Source organism: Xylocopa sonorina, chromosome 1 (assembly GCF_050948175.1).
Source record: "Xylocopa sonorina isolate GNS202 chromosome 1, iyXylSono1_principal, whole genome shotgun sequence".
Taxonomy (NCBI): domain Eukaryota; kingdom Metazoa; phylum Arthropoda; class Insecta; order Hymenoptera; family Apidae; genus Xylocopa; species Xylocopa sonorina.
Window position 1 is genome coordinate 17,756,048 of NC_135193.1, and position 23,270 is coordinate 17,779,317.

At 50.3% G+C, this 23,270-nt stretch overlaps 1 protein-coding gene and 1 long non-coding RNA gene across 3 annotated transcripts in view; one reads left to right on the forward strand and one right to left on the reverse strand.

Annotated features, from left to right (window-relative positions):
- Window positions 1-23,270, reverse strand: part of LOC143432642 (uncharacterized) — a 128,570-nt gene that overhangs the window by 97,646 nt on the left and 7,654 nt on the right. For both annotated transcript variants that reach the window (XR_013103051.1, XR_013103050.1), the window contains exon 2: window positions 11,718-11,748. This is a non-coding gene — a long non-coding RNA (uncharacterized LOC143432642). The remainder of the gene's footprint in view (window positions 1-11,717; window positions 11,749-23,270) is intronic.
- On the forward strand, window positions 2,842-5,843 carry LOC143423403 (uncharacterized). The gene is made up of 3 exons (XM_076894713.1): window positions 2,842-3,109; window positions 3,170-3,349; window positions 4,490-5,843. Exons 1-3 carry the CDS (start codon window positions 2,858-2,860, stop codon window positions 4,538-4,540), a joined length of 483 nt encoding a protein of 160 aa, XP_076750828.1. The 5' UTR covers window positions 2,842-2,857; the 3' UTR covers window positions 4,541-5,843.

Sequence of the window (23,270 nt, forward strand, 5' to 3'; positions counted from 1 at the left end):
GAGCTCCTCGGATCGACGTGAGTCACGTTCGTCGCCTTTTCGAGTAGCTCGGGAAAAAAAAAACAAGCTCCGATGGAACTCGACGTCCGCTGGATTCGCGGTCTGAAAATCGCCACGTCGCGAATCGAGGTGACAACGGCAACAACCGATAGCGAAATAAAGGGAAGACTAACGTAGGAAAGCTGGTGCGCGAGACAGAAGGCCGCGTGCAGGAAAAAAAAGGACAAGAGGGGGGAAAGAAACGAAAGACCGGAAGGGAATCCACGTCCACCGGCATAGTCTCTCTCATCGGACGACCGTCGGTTGGAAGAACAGAATACAGGGTGGCTGGCTGCGCGGGATGGTTGACGAGGGTGGTACCTGCCTTCTCCTCGCGCCCTCACCGGGCGCTATAGTAACAATACGGGGAAACATAGGGAAATCAATATGGCTTCCGTTGCCCTCTTCCCTCTCGTCTCACCCTGTCTTTCATCCTCTCGCTTCCTCCTACGGTTCCTCTCCTTCCGACACCCTTCGACCCTCTTCCCGTCTCTTTCCCGCGAGCTCTCCCGCGCTCAGCGCGGACGGGTGAACCCATTATGAGGGGGTGTTACTCCGGGCCAATCCCCAACCATCCGGAGAGAGAAACTGGAGAGACGAGAGTCCAAGGAGGGCGCATGTGCGTTGCTAGGGCCACCGGATGGGTCGTCGTAGTTGCGCGCGTGAATCGGTCACCCGTTATACGCGGTCAGGCCGGTTCGCAAGAAAGCCCGCCATTATGTGCGAACCGAAAGTAGTTGCGCGCCGTACGAGCGTGAAATCTAGACGTTCAAATTGTGTTTGAACGATCAATGGATAGGTTTCGTAGAATACGCAGCAATGACTATGTTTGAATGGCCATTTAAGTTACCCAATATGTATTTGTAATAAAGAATATATTTGTATCTAATCTACCATTGCGCGCGTGTAGTCTGTCCAACTTTTTTTATCCAACGATCTTGCAATCGAGAATTTATGATAAAATTCGACAATGTCCATACCCGAAATAGGGGTAGCGAATGCACCCCTATACCGATGCTCTAACGGTGCATCCGAGAAACAGCCACGCGTCGTAGGTTGTCGGTACAGCAGAAAAGTGCAACCTCGGTGCAGTAAATGCACCGCGTGCGTCAGATTTGTGTATCGCGGCGAAAAAAATAAATTGTGCACCGAGTCAAAAAATGTGGTCAATTGTGATTACTACTACAGTCGAGTTATTCATCGTTAATGGAGATTTGTTTTTAAGGGTGAGATGGAAAGGGGTCATCATGAGGATTTTAAGGGAAAGCTGGGGATTGTTGCGCGCTGGGGTGTTGTTGATTTCGATTCGATGATGACAAGTTTTGTTCACCTTAGGGGCAGGGAACTAACCTTCTCAGTTTTCACATCCTGCTCCCGTCAGGTAAATTCACTTGGTCAACCATCTTTCTCTCTCTCTTTTTTCTCTCTCTCTCTCTCTTTGATGATTTGAAGATTTGGACTGCTGCAACAATTTTCCAGAATCTGCGAAGATTTGGAGAATTTTTCCTTGGTGTTTTTTTATTCTCCTCACTTCCCTCTTCGTGTGAAAGAGTGGATGAAGGAGGAGGAGAAGAGCGACGAAGTTGATCGATGTTTGGTTGGATTCGCAGAAGCCCCTACGAGAACCTTGGTTGTTTTTCTTTTCCTATCCATCCTGGAGTCTTCATTTCCTGAGTAGCACCAGACCACGGGAGTAGTTCGTACGAACCGTCCTTATATAGTAACTGCAAGGGCTCGCGAGTACTAGCGAGAAACCCATAGTTCGACGATTTTTTCTTATTAATCACTTATTATAATATTGTAAAAATAATCCAGGTGATTTCTCGCGCTAATAAATGTATATTCTATCGAAAAAACACTCCATATAGCTTATATTTTGTTAAAAAACCGCGAAAAACAATATCGCTTAAATCCACTTCATCCTAATGTCCCCCTAGTAGCCATTGGCGCAACATAAACTTAGAGGGTCGATAAAGTAACATGCATGTTACCGTCATTTGAGAGAAGCAGCGGCAAAGTTGAGAAAGAAAGTCATAAAATCTCTAAATGTATATCAAGGAACTCTAGAGCCTATCCCGTAGTAAATTATTTTAGTAAAGTCTAATAATAAAAAAATACTACAAGCTTGAATTCCCAAATAAATCTCCTGCTGTCGATAAAGAAACATCCCTCTGCGGTACCTTTCTTGGTACAAACTGGAAATGAGCTGCGTCGGTAAAAGCTGACGCTGTAAACTGTTACCGACGATGGATCATGTCTTCATCGATAAAATACGGGCACATCCTTATCGTTACATCCCCTCAATGAGGGATGTTAATGTTAAAAATCAACTTTTCGTTAACACGAAGGAATGATATCGTTTTGTTCGCACTTGAATTACAGATGAACATTAAGAGATATCCTGTGCAAATTCAATCGAACCTTTAATACACTCTACGCGTTAATTAAGCTCGATTAGTAACCAAAAGATGCAAATATTTACCTCGTCAGTACCTATAATCAAAAATATACGTTCCTACTTCGAATCTAAACTGAGAAAGGTCATGTTTACATCGTTCAAATCTATCCACGTATCGCGAAGAGCACACGCACGCATCGATAGAAGGACGGTACGTTATATCAAGAAGAAGGGAGCCCAGCAAACTTTCGATTAGTTGTCGGTTGACGTCGCAAGTGTCTCGAACAATCGAACGGTTATCATAACTGAAAAGAAATCGTCGGGAAAATTGATATACTTTGATAGCAACCGAAACATTCATGCTTGTACGCGATAAGGACTCGTAGAACTATATATATAGTGCGAAGAAGAAAACGTAGAATGGCATTAACGATAGCCCTGCCACTGTCTGGCCTGGAACCGGAGCATTTTAACTCGTTGGGTGCCAGACTTCTGTACGAGCAAGGTTTGAGAACTCTGGCTGGTTACGGGCCGATTTCACCGAGTACAGGAAGCGAGTCGAGTGGAGTCAGCAGCTTCGTACCTTCTGTGGAGTCATTAACGCCGGAACAAACACCAGCATCTTCCAGACCGGACACACCCGCCGAAGAAATGGTCAAAAAACAGCCAGAGGTACGCGATTCGATGACGGCGAGTGTTTGAAATAATGCTCGACTTTTATTCTGCTTTCAGCCACCGCTGCGAATCTATTACAGACAGCGGGACATTTTAAATTTGGGGGCCAACATCCGGGAACCGTTCTGGCAGATGAGAATTCCAATGATGCCCCGTTACGATTTCAAAAGTTTCATGGAGAACAGGTCGGTGTATTATCGCTTAGGAGAGTACGGTTTAACGGAGGATTATCCAATGGTAAGTGTCTGTTTACCTCCAGATTCGATACGAAAAAAAAAGAGGACGAAACTATTTTCGATCATGTCACATTTAATACCAACAACAATTTGACGGACGTGTTACACCAAAATCTACACTAGGTTCGATTACATCGCACGATAGACAATTATTTTCGTAACCATCGGTAATTGAACCGATTCGTTATTCGTTTCGAAAGCTTTCCCTATTCCTATTGATACGACTACCACGCTATCACGGTACGTAAAATTATTCTAAGTAATTTAGAGTCGCCTCCAGCAGTGTTCCGCTTTAATTACGCGTAATCCCTCGTCTAACCTTCTCCCACCTTCAAGAAACGCGTCAAAGGAAACGTCTTCGGGAGTGTTTCAGTTCGAATCAGTCGCTACCACGTGGAATGTTTCCTTCCTTCGTACCTCCCCCGCTTTCTGTCCGCGTTTCCACGCTCGGTCTGAGACCGTCCAACTTCTCTGGGCTCGTTCGTGCGCTCGTCATCGTTTGAAATTGATAAAATACGGGCAAACAGACGACCAGACCGACGGTCCAATACCTGAAGGGCCAAGACTTACGCCAGTAACGACCGTACGGGAATTGTGCAATTTTTCTGCTAACGAGGGTGACCTTGTCCAGCAGAGGTGGCGATGACAAATGATCCAGTAACGACAATGCTTTCATCTCCCTGATATTCTGAGAATCAACGAATAATTGATGAAGTTCAATCGATCAACTCGTTTACGCACGATTTCAACTTTGATTTCTGCTCGCTTACTTTCGGAAATTTAGCCCTCAGATTCGACATTCGCACGTCTTTGATTTTGTTGTGAACCTGGCGGTAACGCGCCGTTAAATAGTTCTGCATCGCGAATTTCTTCTGGCAGGGATCGAACGATCGAACGAAACACTGGGAAAAGAACCAAATGAATTTCCGTCAGCTGGACAGATCCGGACGGTTCTCTCCCTTCGTATTAGGTACTAGGCCATTTTGTACGCGTCGGAAATAATCGAGGACAAAACAAACTCGGAACGAGCTCCCTTCAAACACGAATCGACGGCTGACAATGTTTGATCGTAGAAGGCGCGAAATCTATTGGTACTCGTGGCATTTTTCTAAACGAACCATCCTTTCTGTTTTTCATCCAGAGAGTGTGCAAAGACTGCAGCTTCTGCGAACCATCGCCGTACCTGTTCTAATCTGTCGTCGATGGTGTAACCGCCGACGAGAGAGGACGACGTCGCGGACTGCAAACTGTGATAAAATTGATAGACAAGCGGCAGCCGGCTCGGGACGAGTCCACGGGGAGCAAGACTAGGAAGAATCAGCGAGAACTGGTGGCAAAGTACACGTTTCTCGAGGAAGCGTTTAACGATCGCGTGTTTGGTACCGAGGGCGCGAAAATCCCACTCCGTACTAATAAATAATTTAACAAACAGAGAAACAATGTGTGTATCCACGCGTTCCAAGAGCGACACGAATTTTTGCGTACAATTTTTCTTCATTGTTTTTTTTTTCTTTTTTTTTCTGTGCACCGGTATCGCGCTGACTGGATGATTGATTGTCAAATATAGCGGGCGAGAGTTTGTTGAAAACTTTTTTTCATCATTTTTTTTTTGTTCCCTCATAATGCGCTTGCTTTTGTTCGACGTTAATCGTACCAGACAATTCTGCCAATTTTCATTCCTAAATTGACGTTACATCGCCGTGTATCTGACAATTACATCATCGCCGATTATTTGATAGCCGGTTACGGGCTGCGATGGTCATATATTTCTTATATTTTTTTTTAATATATTTATACATATATGCGTGTCAAAAAAAAAAAAAAAGAACAGGGAGAATGAGGCGGATCACTTTGCTATGCAACCTGTGCATACGCAGTCAATGGCTCGTTTAGAATACGTTCTACTGCTGAACGATTTTAGAGTAGACGCCATCGTCGAGCGATTCAACGAGAATCGAATGATGCACACGCATACATTATTTTTTTTTTATTTTAGAAACCGTGTAGGAGCAATTCACACCTGTACACGCGTCGCAGCGAGAAGAATTTCAAACAAACGGGAAGCGTGTTCAAAGAGAACAAAAGGTATTTAAAGACGACCGAATCCCTCGACGATGCCCGTGCGTTTCCCCTTCGTTTCAAAGCTGTATCGTTGTCGCAACATCAAGAGCGTTCTCCGCTGTCGATGACGATATGTGTGACGATACGCATATATCTTAATCGACGTTACGTTAGTAATTTCAAGTTTCATTCTTTTCACAAATGAAATTATTAACAGACATTCCATTAAGTATGCCATTCCGCGCGGCACGATATAGCTAGCTATTATAATATTACGAACAATCGACCAGTGCGTTATAATTATAATTGGCTTATACATTTTCGCGATAAATGTAATGCCCGCGCGCAGAGTATTGTAATCATGCCGAAGCCATTTCGCTAGAGTCTTTACTGACCATTGTTTATAAGCGGGTAATAAACAATATTTTACAACAGCCCAGCGTTACGTTCGATTATTTAACTAATTCCTGTCGAGCATACGATTTTCATTCATCATCTTCGAACGATCAATGAATCTCGCCCGCGCGACCGCGTCGCCTTTCGCAATTCAAATGGAACCGAGCATCGAAACGCGGATAATTCCTATCAAAGTAGAGGCAAAAAAAAAAAAATGTAAAAGCGTCGCGGTTCTCCGCCCATAATGATTCCCATCAGCGATACCAAAACCAGAACGGATTCGGCTCGCGGTCCGAAAGATCTGGCGCGAGATGGTGCACAAAGGGACGGTGGTGCGGCCGTTAACCGTTTACCCGAATCCGTAGGACGCGTGGCGTACGTGCGAACGTGTAAAAGAGACGTTACGGCGGGAGCGTGCGAAGGGATGCGCGAGGGCCGCCGTTCCAAAGGGATGCGCGCGAGACGCACGGATGCACGCGTGCGAACGCGAGCCCGTGCGTGGGTGCGTGGAACGCGCGCGCGTCAGAGATGTACACGGCGACTATTCAGATATTGTTGTTATTGTTGAGGGAACAATCGCCCGTCAATAGGCTGCCCCGGCACAATGTATCTATTCAGGTGCGGTCAGGGGTGCTCAATCGATCGGCCCCCCTTTCGCTCGCGATTCTCGAAAAACCCTCGCGAAAGAGCCGAGCTAAGCCGCTCGATCTGGGGACCAGGCGTCGTCACCGCGGGGTTCGAATCTGTCGAATGGGTTCGCGTGGCCGTTACCAACTTTAGAGCAGCGGTTCGTTAACCGGCTGGCGACGAGCGAGGTGTTACAGCACGGCCTGTACGTTAATCTCGTCGATCGATGGTAAATCGATCGTGCCTTCGGACGAGACGACTCTACTGAGCGTCGATTCGATCGATTTTAAAGGTTCGATTTATTAAAGCGACCGTGCCAATGGAACCGATGATCCAGGAAACGGCGGCGCGATCGTAGAATATTAAGCAGCGATGCCCCGCGTAATTATCAGTTTCACATTTAAATAGCCACGCCGCTTTGGCATTAACTGCCATTGATTAGATACATTGTAGCGAGCCGCTAGAAACACGGCTTATTGCGGGCATAAATCGACTATCGCTTACAATTATTATTATCCGGCCTGTGCTGGTATTTAAACCGATAAACGGCTCGCGGAATCGCGATGGCGCGGCGTCATTGTGCGTTAGAGGCGCGAGCGGGAGAGAGTGAGAGAGAGAGAGAGAGAAAGAGAGAGAGAAAGGGAGCATTGAAAAGCCCCCGGATGGACGGTCGGGAAACGGGACCAGGCTGGAACCAAGGCCGGTAGAGCTTGAATTGGGAGGGAAAAAGAGGGCGCGTGTGAGAGCCACTGCCTCGCGAGTGTACCAGCCTTCCCTGCCCATAGCGATGATTACGTATGCGGGAATCATTGTCGAGTAACGCGCGATGCACATGCAAAGGCCAAAAATCGTCGAAATCAGTCGAGTTCAACATCAGCATTGTACCTGGCCTTTGTCTCTGCCTCATTGTTGTCGGTACTCGGTGTACAACGTACACGTACGAGCCGCGGACCGAACGAGAGGGAGGCAGAGAAAGAGAGAGAAAGAGAGAGCGAGAGAGAGAGAGAGAGAGAGAGCAGCACACGCTGGGATAGTTCGTTCGCTGGTCCACGGGTGCCACACACCTACAGGACCTTCGCTATTTGCTATTTATGCTAGCGAGATCCCGAAAATCGGAGCATTGTTGCCGGTCCGCTCCAGCATTGACTAGAAAATCGATTCGAACCGGCGGCGCGCGGACGCGCCTGGGAAACTCGCTTTCACCCTACCGAAATGTCTCTCCACTTCGCGTGAATATTGCAATTTGGATAAATATTCGTCTCGGCTGGACTCGCGTCGGTTGCTTCGCGGGACGCGACGCATTCCGGATCCCCCGCCAAACGGCCGGAACGGTCCCGAATCCGCGGATACCGCGAGACAGCGTCGCCTCGACTCGCGTTTAGCGACGAGCGTTGTATATGGGTAACCAGGCCAACGGTACACTCTAGTTTTATCGATGGTCCGCGTGAAATGCTTCCCGATGCTTGCGCAACGTTTGCTACCAGTCGTCGAAGCTTGGACGTCCGAGTCCAAGACGACCCACATCCGGAGAACGTAAATCGAATCATCCGGTAACGACTCAAACAGATCGACGTTCAAAGGTAAGTTCGGTGTGATTATAAATCTCGTGGTGTAAAAATGACGCGAAATTCTTACGCAGCACTGACACAACCCCTTCGAATATTTATCCGAGCCAAACTTCCTATAAGAAGATCGTAAACCTCTTTCGTCATCGGCCAAAGTAATAACTCGAGCTGCTAGCTGGGACGGATAAAAATTACGTTCGCCATACAAACCCTACCGCGCTGCACTCCTCGGAGACAACGATGGACATCACGAGGAACTGCTCCAACGACCGTTCGCGTCTTCCTTTTCATCCCTACGTTCGATACCATGTCCAACCTGTGTCAGGCTATAATTTTCAAACTTTTCCTCGAGTAACCAACGAGTAAAACGAGATAAAGACGCTAATAACAAAGTATCGGAATGATATTGAGAGCGATCGTGAGCAGGTACCGGAAGCTCGGAACGGGAACGGATACCCCCATGATTTTTCGCGTGCGCAGAGGTTCAGGCCCGATAGGATAAGATTTCCGTGGCGATATCGGAACGAACGAGGGGAGAGGGGGAAGATAGCGGACGAAGGGGTGAGAAAGAGCAGGAACAGCAGAAGCAGTGGGGGTGTAGAAGGAGGCGAAGAGGGGATAGGAGGAGAAGAGGGCATAGAGCAGCTGAATAGGAAGCGACACAATGGACCTGGGTGGCTGTGGAGGCGTGTTATCAAATGGGTTCCTCATTCACATACTGCGGCCTGAGCTACCTGTGTCTGTCTGTACCGGTGTCTGTCTGTTATACTTATTCATACCGCCCATTGTGTCCTCCACTGTTGAGTCGAGTTCAGTTCAGTTGAGAACGCGATGGAACGTGCCACAATGCACGAATATGGGCTGCGCTGCTCTCCTCCCCCTCCATCCAAGCTAACTCTTTCTCTTTCTCACCCCACCTACCCCACTGCCATTTGCCACCCACCGCCCAGGCCAGGCTAGATTCGCTCGGGCGACTGAAAAGAAAATTGTGTTGGGAAATTGTATCCGCGAGAAACCCGGCCGATAATGTGGAATTCTTGGCCGGAACAGCCGAACCAGACAGTCTCTTGCCGGTTCGACAGTCTCGGTAGAATCGACGACCTCGTTAATTCCGACTTTGGAAATCGTGCGAGGTTTCGTGAAACAAGTTTCGCTCGCAATTGCGGCGCATTGTTGGAAACGAAGAAAAACGATACGATCTCATCCTGTGTCGCGAAAACCTTAAACCTGCGAGAACCACTTTTGTCTCGACAGAAAGTACGCGAAGCATTTCTCGAAAACTTCGACTCTCTTTTTATTTATTTTTTTTTTTTTGTTTTCTTTTTGGAACCGAGAGAGCTCGAATCAAAAGACGAACATCGTAGAAGAGAAGAATCTTTGCCGCTACGCAAAATTACGTTTCACTCTCCGATTCTATAGGAAAAGAAAGAAGTTGGAAGTTCGCGAGGAACGATGTTTCGCGAAAGAGTCACAGAATCCTTGGGTAGGCGATGGACCATCGATTGAATGCACGACTTCGCGTCCCGGCGATTTCTCATCGAACAAAGAAGGAGAGGAAGAAAGAGAAGTCGGAGAAAGTGTCAGGGGGCACGTCAAAGTCAGACGTCAATTGTTCGCGAAGGAAAGCACCAATGCCCGATTAAGTCCGCAAGATCACCCACCCTTCCCGTCACTTTCGGATCCTACGCCCATCCCTCGGTTCTCCGGTTCACCCAAACCGCCTCCGCGGACCCTCGCGGACCCTCCTTTCATTCCAGCCGACACATAACGAAGGTAATTACTGGATTCGGACAGGTAATGGTCGGTGGAACGACGATCATTCGCGACGATACCGCGACTCATGGCGTTCCCCGTCGTAATCAGAAAATTCTATGGTAGAGTCGATCGTTGGCTATTGAAAGGACCGAATTGCATTCGCGCATGGCTGAGTTCGAAGAAAAATTTCGCGCGTAGAAAAAATTCGCGCGACCCGAGCAAGTAACGAAGGAATGGTAAAAGAATGTTAGAGAAAAGCGGGCAGGAGAAAAGACGGGAACGAAGAAAAAGAGCAACGCTGCGGGCCCTCTCCTTCGTAGCGAGAAACGTACGAAGAGAAAAGAGAGAACGTATTACGTATAAGCAGGCATAGGCTCTGGATGAGCCACACGCGGACGCAACGGCATACAAAACTCGCTCAATACGTCATTCAACCGAAGAATACGGTTCGTTCTCGCCATTTTGCTCCCAGAATGAGAGTTTCAAAGGGAATTAAGGATTCAAAGGCATCTTTTGCGCGGCGCGCACAAAACGGCCAGCCACGATCTTCCTTCTCTCTTCTCTTTTTCTCCTTCTATCTTCTTCCTCCCCGCGATTCTCTTGCTACCAGCCTATCCTCCTCCAACTATCTCTGTATCTGTGCACGGTTGCTCTTTTCCTCCCGTTCAACGGAGAGAGAGAGAGAGAGAGAGAGAGAGAGAGAGAGAGCATAGAACGCGCTCTCAAGACGAGGCGATCCCGAGGCGTTGCGTGTACGCGCCCACACAGCAAAAGAACTGAAATCCCGTACAAATCGTTGTACAATGCGCGGAGCGCGGGTTAACGCGCGGCGGCGTCCGCTTCTCTATTTCGCCCAACGACGGCACAAGCGTGCCCGGCAGCCAGGCTCTGATGAAGAAATCCGCGTGAATGCCCACTCGAACAAGAGACTGGCCACGTTTCGAGAGATATTCAAGCCGGTTCGCCGTTGAAACGGGCGAAATCGCCCAAGTAAGACGCAGGGATGGAAGGAACATCGCGGAGCCGCGAGAATTCGCGGAAACTGGGCCGAGCATCGAGGGGGGAATTCTACCGGTGAAATAGGTACCTCGAGGTAGCTTCGTTTCGTAATTCTTCCACGCTGAAATCACTCCCGAGCGGAGTATTCGAATTCGCGCGCCAATCCGCGGGATAATACCGCAAATATTTGACGAGGAACACCCCAACCTCGCCACGGCTATTATCGAATTGGAATTCATCAGTACCGTGAAAAAAGGAGACAATAAATAGGAGGCCCCAAATAGGAATTGCTGCGAGGCATTAACGCTAAAAAAAAGTGTCCCCCCGTGGAGGAAAAATCCACTATGTCCCGGGTCAATCGTCCCATTCTATGGACTCGGCCCACCAGGCTGGACCCTGCGCGTGCACCCTCGCGAGAGATCCCTTACTTTACGATCTTGGTCGCGTTCCTCTTTTTTTTCCGCGCCGCCGCGGAACAAATTCGTGCGACGATTTCTGCTCGCAATAGGGAACGGGAACGAGAGGGAGACAGAGAATGGAGGCGCGGAAAGAAGGGAAAATCGCCGGAACGCCGGCCTGTCCCCCGATTGGCTGATTAACATAAAAATGCCCGTGCTCGTAAAGGGCACCGTATACATATATTACGGGCGTTATATAGATCGCGAGGGAGGAGTTATAGTTTCTGATTGTTATTCATATTCGGCCGGTAGCCACGCGGCCGGGCATGAATGCGCGCTTCTGTGTTGGGTCAATATAAACGTCAGCGTGAGAGGAGGGTGCACGCGTGGGGGTGGCGTGGACTGGGGTACTTCCTTCTCAATGACACTCTTTCCTTTTTTTCTCCTTCCTTTTTTTTCCTTTTTTTTTTTCTTTCCAACGTTAATGCCACGGGCCGTGGCGCACGGGTTTAAACGATTACTCACCCGCGGCTCTGTCTGGAATGAAAAGGGCGAAAGTGCCACTTACCGCGCCACGGGCCTCCGAGACTCCCAGGCACCTGGAACAGAAATCACGTCCTAATGAGACCGGCGGAGTTAAGCAGCAAAGTTGTAGAAATTGCTGGGAATTTCGAGCGAGCCGAGTGGAGGCCCCCGGTTCTCGGCCTTTTAAAGCGCGTTTCGCGCCGAATCAGTGGCGCTAAGCTCTCGCGATCGAGTTCCGTGTCGACGCGTCAGATAAAACCGAGCCTCTCGTTGAAAGACACCTCCGGTGTCCCTCGATCGTAGAAACGATAGGAGGACGAGGCGAAACGTTATCGATGCCCGAGGTATCGCTGGCTGGCGCGCTACAACACCGGAAGCGAACAAAGCGGACAGGTAATAGGTGAAACGTTCGAGGCGCGGAAGCTCCCGTCCTCCTAGCGAACCGGCGAAAGGAAAGCTTAATCGCGAGTCTGAGCTGGCACGCAACCGCGTCTGGATCCACTTTCCAATAACTGGGAAGTATCGGTGAATGCAGCAGTGGGAGTTCAAGGCTCGGCCCGGCGCATTCTATCGTCAGGGACGCTGAGAGGCACAAAGGACGAGCGTTTAGCAGCGGCATGCGATTTCGATCCGCGGAAGAGGAACGAGGAATCAGAAGAATAAAGGGGCGAGTACCCCGCAAAGTCACTCGACCTCCATCAGCCATCCTCTCCTCTCCCGGGGCAACGACGCTCTCTATATAGCTTCTACCTACATTATATTTCTTTCGTATCTACCCCCTTTCTCTCTCCTACTTTCTCTCTCGCTCTCTCTCTCTCTCTCTCTCTCTCTCTCTCTCTCTCTCCGCGGCCAAACACACAAACGATCGTACGTACACGTGCACACAAGCTGAGCATTGCCGCGGTCTTATCGGCAGTTATCGGGCCGTGATGTCACACAATGGGGCAGACAATGCTCGGTACAATACACCCCTGCTTCTAAACCATCCAACCCTCACCAGCCGCCACCTCCTGGCTCATCCTCTTTCCGCGCTCACCACCTTCGCCACCCCTTTCGAACCCCCGCGAATCCGACGCTCCTTTCCTCTCTCGGAATCAGCCCAACCCGGACAACTTAATAAACATAATAGCTGACTACGCCGCGGCGTGCTCGCAACGAGAGGTCCGTACGGGGAGATATCCGAAAATAACTACGACGATCAAACGCGCGAGATCCCATTGTGCCGCGTGCTCATCGAGCTTCTGTTTCCAATGGATTATCCTGGACACTCGGTTGGATTGGATTTGCGATGGCAAACGAATCACGCGGATGGTATCTCGTCGAGGAGAGCATCGAGCGATTCCAAGTGATTCGCAGCACCGTGGACTAAAACGAAACGGGAAATTGTTCAAACATTCCGGGAACAGTGAATTATTGTCCATAAAGCCGATAATGATCATAGCTGGAGATATCGTCGAAGAGAATGGAGCATCTTCGAAAACAAAGGGAAAGATGGAAGGTGAAGAGAAAAAAGAGTAGATCGAGGACGGAGGGTGAATCTCTGCACGCACCATCGAACCGACACCACGCCCCCGTGCACGCTTCCAGTCGATCCACCCCTGCGATCGCACAATATGCTACCCCGCGTGTAATCACCCTAAACCACGTGCACGAGTAGATGCACGAGCCATTGAAAAATGCGGTCAACCACCCATTATTTCGAGAAGTTTTCACTTTACGCGCATCCACGCGTGCTGGGACAGGGGTTGACAAAGGTACCCGGGAAGGGGGCGGGTGTAAACAGCGTAGTCGGTGAATTCGGAACGCGCACGGCCGACAAGATCGCGTTTCACCGCTCGCAAACTATCCGACGGATTGTTTTTCGTGTATGCTGAACCAAAAAACGCGAGCACAAAAGAACAAAAAAATAAAAAAAAACTAAATGATTTATCGACAACAATTACAGGCTTCCAATGCTGGCCTGTTTTAAAGTTGTCAGCAGCGTGGGCATTTTTATTCTTTTTTTCCCTTTTTTTCGTTCTGTTTTTTTTTCTTTTTTTTTTTTTTTTTTGTTCCGTACACATATAACCCGCCGGTTAAAAATATAAATCGAAACGTGCCTGCGAGGTTGACTGATTAAATAAAACGGCGAACGGTTCGAATAAATCAAAACGAACCTCGAGAATAGGAAGGAATCCCACGTCGGTGAATTTTATCGCTCGGCAATAAAGCACGTCACGAAACACAATTACATCGACTGCTGACATTTCCAAGCTACACCTTTCAACGCGGTTCCGCGCGCGGTACGACTGCCGGGAGACCGTTGATACGTATCTTCGAAATGGCATCGGAGAAACGTTAATTAAGCGAGCAGATGCGCCGAGGAAATAGTAAATCATACGACCACCCCGCGCGAATACAACACTCGCGGTGTCGACCGCCTTATCTTCCTTGGGTTATCGAGATAATGATAAATCGTTCGTTCGAAGTGGTCCCTCCAAGGGTGGACTTTAACGACCCCGGTGAAGGGTTGACGACTGTATAATGCAGGAATCGTAAAGTCATCCTTTCTAGGGGTTATCCCTAATGATACTTTCGACATCTCACCCTTCCCTCCATCGAATGCCTATTTAAAGAGTACATACGTATATAGCCAAGACCGGACAAAAATCATTCTTCGAATATTTATGTCCCTGATCGATGGATAATGAAGCCAATAAGCGAATAACCGTCCGATAATAACCCTGGTGGCACCAGCTGGTCGAAAAATAATAATATCACGGCGCGGTACATTAACGAGTAATTAACTGCTTCGGTCGATTCGGTAGACAATCCGGAAGACGGCAGTAAAACAAGGTTAGCTTCGCGGGGTTGAAGCGAACACGGCACCGGTTACCGATGGTGGTGGTGGTGGTGGTGGAAGCGGTGGTAGTGGTGGCGTCGGAACCGCCCCGGCTTTGCAACCCCGGCGAATGGAGTGACAATGCTGCCACGGGATTCACAGTTCTCTACCACCCCTTTTGTCTTTCCCCTCTTTCCTCTCTATCTCTCGCTCGAGCTGCCGTCCCCTTTCATCCCATTTGCAACTTTCCGGCTTTCCAACCGCCCGCGCAGCCCTTCGCTCCTACGCCACCCACGCAGCCCCTTTATCCTGTCTTCATACGCTGTTACATTCGCGCCGCACGCGCACCTTAAGGCGAACGCCTCTCCTGTCGAAACGATTAACTTCACCACGTGGAAGGCAAAAACCCGGGATGAGGTCGAGCCGGGATCGCGCGTTTCTATTACTATGAACCTTCACGCCTCGTAGATATTATTGCGCGTGACGCATCGAGCAGCGCAGGACGAAACGTCGAGCCGCGAGAAAAGGGAAGAATTCGACGAACAGCGAATCGAACATTGTTTACCCCTCGCAAAAGAATATCGAGGCACACGTGCCACGGGGCGAGACAACGAACGGGAGAAGCCCGCGTGCCAGTTGAGTATAAAGACACGCAATCGAGTAGGAAAAAGGGTGGAGGGATGCGGGCTGAAACGTATCGAAAGGATCCACCACCCCTATTTCACAGGAACGACGTTCGGCGTCCTCCCTTCTCTTGTCGTCCTTGTCGTAGTCGTCGTATCCGTCTCGTTCCACCTCTGGAATCTCTATCACTTCCTCTCTCTCTCTCTCTCTCTTCCTCGCGCTTTCTATCTCGGTCTCACCCCGAGCGAGCAACCCTCACACTCTTTTCCTCGTATCAGATCGAGTCCCTCTATTTCGCGTCCTCTATTATTTCTTTTATCAATCTGCGCGCTTTCAGGACGCTTTGAGGCCCGCTGAAAGCTGCGTGATAAATCATGAAATGTAAGAACCTACACTCACACAGCCCCGTGGCCTACCTACATGCATTTATAGATATTCCCTCGTACGTGTAAACACACGTACCGAGGGAAGGTGTTAGCGTTACGCGGAAGAGGATGTGTGCAACAAGCCCCCCATACGTGCACGCGTGCGTACGTGTACGATCGCGTGTACGTGTACACGTACGGACGTGTGTAAATACGTACATATATAAGCAACGGTTCAATAGGCGGCATTGCCGGGGCGAACGGCATCCATACAGCTCGCCAGATGAGGTCTTCTAGCTTCCGTCGAGTCCGCGTGAAAGGATGCCCCAATAATATTCCATTCACCAAACCACCCCCAACTTCCACCCTGTAGCTTTCCCTTCCGCGTATATTCCCCCATCCCCGGGCAGGTCTGGCCCGTGCCCACCCGCCATTGATTTTTCATTCGTTGCCTTTTCAATAGTTTGTTATGAGCTTTCCTTCGACGACGTCTCCTCTCCCGGTCTGCACCGACCAGAGGCTTACTCTTCTTTGAAACCAGAAAACGCCGGCCGGTTCGGGGCGAATTTCCGCCGGGGCAAGTCCGACGTGCGACCTCCGCGCCGCCCGCCCCGTCGAATTAGATGCGTTTGTTGCGCGAATCCGTTAAGCCGAATCTTTTCACCGGTTCGAGGCTCTCCGGGACCGCGTTTGATAACCGACGCGCGCGATCATGCCTAAAAATATACGCCAGATGGAAGAGGGACGCGGTGACTGCTGATTTGAATTTCAATATTTCGCGGTGCGAATGCAGGTGACAGGTGTTGAGGGTCTGGGGAGGAGATTGGGATCGAACGAGTTCGAAGAATGCACGAGAAGCATTGAATGTTCCATTGGTGTTAATTGAGCGTATGTACGTAGAAGAGGGTCGACGACGACGATCGATCGGTCGAAGGATGACTTGGAACACTTTTAATGCTAATACGGTGGAAGGATGGGACGCGTTTGCAACCACCCACGAGTCGATTTCACTTGATTTTCCATTCAACGGAAATTGCACGAGCCCGCATCGATGGACAATTCTGGTTTAGTTCGAGAGCAATGACAGAGGCGCGGTGAAAATCTTAGAAAGTATTTCACCGCGAAACAGAGCGAAAATAACCTATAACTTTAATCAGGGATGAATAAAGGCAACCCTTTTCGGAGCGGCGCTGCGTCAAGGCGAAGAATGGAGATGAGGATGTAGCCGAGTATCGGCATTGTTTCCAAACAAAGCACGCCTTTCATACCACCGTGTACCCGCCCTGCAACCCCCATCCGCTTGGTCCACCCACAAACTCCCCCCGCCCGTGCACTCCCCACGGCTTTTCAGTCATTTGACACGCAAAGAAGTCAGGCAAGCCGGCATTGTGGCGACCACCACCACTGCGACCTATTGTTACCAGACCACTACCATAACCACCACCCCCGAAATCCACCCTTTCCTTGTTACCCTCTTACCACCTTTGTGGAATTTGACGGTCGATTCGATGACGACCACCCAACGGAAATCGCTGTTCAAACCTTTACCGCGTTCTTTTAATCCCGATGGATATTCGATAGGAATTCTCCGTGATTACTATTTCCTAACGTCTGTTCGAACGAGAACGAGATCGTGTATTTAACCAGAGATCGATCCGACGATCGAATTCCATCGTACGACGCGTGTGATCGTCGTTGAAAATCGCAATACCAGCTTACCGAGATAATTCTTACGAGAAACGTCGGAACAGAGGGGTACTCCGGAACGAGGTTGGATCTATCTTAGGACGATAACGAGCACGCACGCGACACAAACGCTGATCGGCGCGGCACGTCAGGAGAAATTGCGGTCACGCTTGGACCGCGTCGGCGAATCAGTCGTAGCGCGGCGGTCGCGAAAGCATCGACGGAATTATGCATCGAGCTGCATAATTCCGGTCGCACACGGCACGGCACGCGAGTCAGCGGGGCGGCTCGCGGCGCGCCGCCGCGTGTCGGTGGGGAAAAGTCGATGGCTCGTAATGTGACAAACGAGGCGTCGTGACGCTGTCACGAAAATACCAGCCGAATGTCCGATACGCTCGTTCAAAGCCATTCTATTTGAATGTCGATACCTCGCGTCAGTCTTATTAATCTTCCGACGCGCTGGCGTTGGGATATATTGCGTATTATAAACCGTAATAAAAAGAGGCTCCAAACGCGAAGAGAAAAAGGGTAGGAGGGGAGGAGAGAGAAAAAAAAACGAGGAGGTTGTACGCTGGAGAAAGGAAAACAGTGAAGGTGGGAACAAAGATAGAGAGAGAGAGGGAGAGAGAGAGAAAGGAAAGAGGAGGGGTCGGGGGTGGGTGTGGGGTGGCGAGTATTCAGTACGCGAATTCTATGCGACTCGTACAATGCGAGTCCTCTCGCGGAAAGCTTGCACGCGGGGCTGCTGCTCGAGATTTCCAGATTTCACGGCGCTGAATAAGCTGCCGATGCAAATTTAACCGGCGCGCTGTCGTTCCCCGCAGAAAAAGCCTAAATGCGTGCCGGAATAATTTGAATTTTTTCCCTCGTTTCCGGCCGCACAATGCCGGCTTCTCGCCGATCCGAGGGAAAGTTCGCGCGAACGAACCTTCTCTCTGTGTCTCCACGGTTACTCGTCTGCCCCCTTAAACAGCAATTTCCCGGCCCGATTCGAGCCGCGAGTCCGAGTAATCGAACGAAATTTAGCAGAGGACGACGGACACGAGGGATCGGCTAATCGAAGGACCCGTTGGGATCGTCAGGATCGTCGGGATTGCAGAACGATGCAAACAACCGTCTCCGCGAACAGAGGGACCTGTTAAAAGTTGGAAACTACGCTGGCAGAATGGGAGGGCGCGATGAAAAGGTATACACAGGTGCAGGATGGTCGGGTGTGGAGGAGCCAGTGTCCTCGGGCGCACGTACAGGAGGAAGGGCGATCGCCGGATAAAAGGGATCGAGGAGAAGCAGGAGAACGTTGGGCTGATGTCGGATAAAGGGTAGGAAAAGGGTGGTACAGCGTGGGGCTGGTGGTGGAGAATGCGAGCGAGAGAGAAAGAGGGGGGACAGTCCATGCGAATATGTTATACGCTCAAGCTCGTTCGCTCGTAACCGCGCAGTAGAATAGACGAATTGTTCGGCAGCGGAGCTTTTGTCTATTTTACGGAGTTCCAAGGGCTCCCAGTGGAGGGGTGAGTGTGGCGCAGCCAGAGCGGAGAAAGACGCGGAGAGAGCGAGCTGAAAGCTCGGAAATATATTCTCAACTGAACGTTGTACGGATTCGCGCACCGGGCGTTCCTAATTATTGTTTTCCAGGCATCCGTCCTTTCTGGTTGCAGCGGTGACTGAAATTCTCGTTTCGAAACTTTCTCTTCACTGCTGGCGTCGACGAATTACTGCGCGAACCACCGCTTGGCTCATTTTTTTCCCCGTCTATTCCCCGATTCCATTCGAAGTGGGCGTCTATACGCTTTACCGCCCCCGCGGTATCAAACGATGTATGGAAATTAATAAATTAACGATGAACGGATGCGTTTTCTAAAGCGTTCTATAATTTGAAACGGTAGCGCCAACACGTGCTCACCGTGTAACGCAACATTAAATTCCGTCCGAAATAATCTCCGTCTGTATAGACGCGACTCCGCTATTTCCATTTTCCCCATACGTGCACTTAAATGCATATCCAGAAGACGAGATAACGAACGTCTCGTTAGCTTTTCAAAGCGCACACGGCCGTGCGTGTATACGGACACTCGCACAGACGAAAACGCCGTGGAGGAGACCGCGGAGGATGCGATAGAGTAAAGGACCGGTACGACGGAGTAAGAGAAAGCGAAGAAATAGGGGTGGCTAGTGGAGAACAGAAAGGAGAGCCGAGGAAAGGGATGATGTTGGTGGGGCGTATCGGTTAAGTGGGGGAAATTGCAAAACAATGAGACGACGGGGTAGGGGTAACAATGTGAGGGACAATAGGCCTGATAATGTGCCAGAGAATGGACGCCTAGACAAAAGAGTCGAATAAGGGCGCGCGCACCTACCCGATCCACCACCCACATTACACCATCGACTCGTCCACCGGGGTAAGAGAACAGAAAAAAAGACACCCGCAAGCCTCGATGTGGGTTATTTTAAGTTTCAAACAATACCCTACCCCGTGTGTGTTAATTTTTTTCCACCGGTGAGAGGGAAACGAGCAAAAATGTTTCCGAACCAACGAAAGGAGCGCGTGTCAACGTTTTATCTGTCGGGTGAGAGAGAAGCTCCTATAGCAAAAAAAAAACCACCTCGTCATTCTGGAAAATTGCGCGTACGTCTTTTAGAGGGTGGTAATCGAGTCAAAGAATCGGTTAAGGCAAAACGATCGGGTTATCACGCGAAGGGATGAAACACCACCGGGTAACCGCTATGCGGAATAAACCAGAGGGATCAGAGGCGGAGATCAGGGACGAGGGTAACGCGTGGAACCTACCGCAATGCCAGAGGCTAACGCCTGACATAACCGCGAGCTCTGGAGGGGTTGCGAGTCAAGGGGTTGAGGGATCGAAACCTCGGTGTTACCAGCCCGCTCGCCCGTCTGGCGTACACCTGTTGTTTCTACTTGGCCTGAATCAGTCGGCGCACGTATCACTGCCACGACCGATCTATCGGCATTTATATTCGAATCATTTTTAACGAGTTCGACGTACAGTATACCTGCGATCCTTATCTAACATTTTGACGAATAACATTATTAGTTCGTAGAGCACGCCAAGGAATATTTCATTGTACCATGCGTTTCGTTGTCGACGCGATTACAGCATATTTCGTAGCGTTCTCGTCAATGGAGACACGCTAATGACGAGTACGGTCTCGCGGAAGTTCTACTTTCATCGTCAGTTGCCGCGACGCAACGTCCCTTTCGTTAAAGAACGCGGGGTCCCTCCTCGCGACGCCCTCCAATAATTAGCATTTAACGCGGCTGCCGGGCTACAAGGAGGATACACGGCTAGGTAGAGAACAAGAAAGTGAACCCTTCTCGTTTTTTCGCTCGCTGAAAAATGTGTCTCGACGACGTCTACGAGATCGCGGCGCTGTCGTTTCTTCCGAGTTAAGGAAGCAAGTGAACTCGACGTCTCTGAACGAAGAAAAGGAAGAAAGAAGCGGCCGCTGGTCGTGAGGGAAGGTGAAGAAAGCGAAGGACGAGGAGGGTAGGAAAGCATCGAAGAAAATGAAGAAGAAGAAGAAGAAGAAGAAGCAGATGATGAAGTGAGGAAGGCAGGAAGGAACGGACGAAGAAGATGAGCGAGAACGACGAAGCGGCGGAGGACGATGAAGAAAAAGAAGAATCACGACGAGAGGAAAGAGAGAAGTTCTGAAGAGCGAAAGACCAGGGCACCGAGGACAGAAGTGGCCGTACAAGGCTGGAGCGCCACAAACAGTCCATAGAAATTCCCCGGCCGTAGAATGCAACTGCTTCTTTGTGTGGCAGCTTACACAGATAACCGTGAGTCCGTGTTTAAGCGAGCGTCGGTGTGCGCGAGCGTTCGCCAGCGCGCGCCTGTTATTTAAGCTTCGCATAATGGCAACTCTTTTATGCTTCTTGTGTCTTACATCTGAGACTGTGTCGCTCCAGAGGGCGCATTCATTCCCGTGAATGCCGTGCACGGGCCTCACAATGGCCTTCTCTACGCCGCCTGCAGCCGCCTACGGCACACCACCGAGCTGCGCGCTCAAAGTGCAGCCACTCTAAGGATGCGCGCGACGCGGTCGCCTTAGTTTACAGCCTTAGGACAACCACCGTGTCGCCTCTCTTTTCGCCTATCTCTATCCACGGCTCCTAACTCTTCCTAAGCTGCGACTCTTTTCGCGAGATCGCGTCGTCTTAGCGTCCGCGTCCCCACGTCTTTGCCGAACCATCCGGTTTGATAGTTCATTTACACCGCGACCCAACGAATTCGCGTTCTCCTTTGCTCTTGGATCGCTCTTGGATCGATAAGAAGAAAAAAAATGAGGTTCACGTTTGGGAAGAATACGTTGTTCGAACAACTGTTTCCCTCGAAACGACGCGAAACGAGCCAGAAGGAACAACGCTAGCCCCCCCCCCCCCCCCCTCTCTCACTCTTCCATTTATTCCGCGAGGGTCGTCAATAGGAGAAAAAGCTCGATCCGCAAACTTTTGTGCGCGCTCGTTCCGCGACGACCTTCCGCGGTAGGTAGGCGACTTTCGAGGCCGGTTTATCGTCGAATGATCGTTTCTCCGAATAATCGCGAACGTGCCTAACGATCGTGGCCGAGGCACGCCACCTTGCGATCGGTCACAAAACAGCGACACAATAACCGGGCCGCAACAATACCGGGCGACAATGCAGCGCCACCAACACACCGCCGGGCCGAATCTATTGTCTGTACTTCTCTTGTTCTCCTTTCATCCCCTGCACTTCCACGACGAGCCGCAAAGAACGAGGGAGAGACCGGGAGAATCGAGCCCCGCGTGGCGCGAGAGGGGTAAAGCTATCCGCGAATGTCGCGACCTCACGGGACGACTTTGTTTAATTGCGCTGACTCGATTAGACGACCGCTCTGCCGAGTCCTCCGACTTCCTCACCCGTTACATTTTCGCGCGTATCTTTTACGCCGTCTAACTGCAATTCGACGCATCGTTCTCCATAAACTATTCAACCGTTTTCCGTTTCGATTTCCTCGGCCCTCTGTCACGATCGTGCTTCTTAAATGAAGCGGGGAAACCTTTTCAGCCTGACCAGCAGGAAATCGTGCAATCCTCGTAGCGAATCAAAAATGCAACTATCAGCAGAGGGGGTGGAGAAGTAGATCGCCCACTTGGCGATACCAGCCCAAAGAATATGGAATACCGGGCGAAGGAGAGTACCTACACGCAGGAATACGTATAAGGGGGAGAAAAAGAGAGGCGATACGGGCGAGCGGAGGCTGCGAGAGGGATAAAGAAGGAGAGAGAATCGGCCGCCCCACTCATCCTCCCGTCCGTCTCATTGTGTCGGACGATTGTCTTAGAATAATGGCGGAGACTCACAATAGTGACTACAATGCTTGCTCGTCTAACAATGCGGTGACGTCACGCAGCGTCGTGTACGTGAATGTACCGGCACGGGCGCCCCGACGTCGTGTGCGTCGTCTCTTCAGAGTTCCTCTTTCTCCCTCCCCTTTCTTCGCGGCTCCAGCCATCTTTCTCCCGCGGCACCCCGAGCCGCCTCCCCTTCGCGCGATTCTTCCTTTCGTTATTCGCAGCCCGATCACCCACTTACGCTCGAGTGGGGTTCAATTGGCACTAGCCCTCCAAGATTGCACGCGTTGGATACAATTAACGACCCGGTCCCGGGCCCCCTGAGCATCGGGGAAACAGCAAAGATCACCGTCTCGGTTTACGCGAAACCGAGATGGCCGCCTAACAGGACGAGGAGGTTAATGGAAACAGCGCCGACAAAAGGCTCGGGGGAAGAATACGACGGAAAGGTGAAAGGATGTATCGACGGAATTCGATCGCGTTCCCAAACAAATTTGTTCCCCGCACAATGGGCCAGGTTCCGAGGAGGACAAATCAGCTTTCAGACGCGCTACCTTCCCTGTCTCTGTTACATCGATCAACTTTGACTTTCATTGGTCGCGTGTACGCGATCCCTTGCCTTACCATCGGGCCACCCCTGCGTGACTCTCGATTCGGTCAAGTCATCCCCAGGGATGACTTCGAAACGCGATTCCACTCCCCTTACTTTATTACTGGACAGGGCGTCGGTTAGCAGGGTCATTAAGCGAAACGATAAGTGCA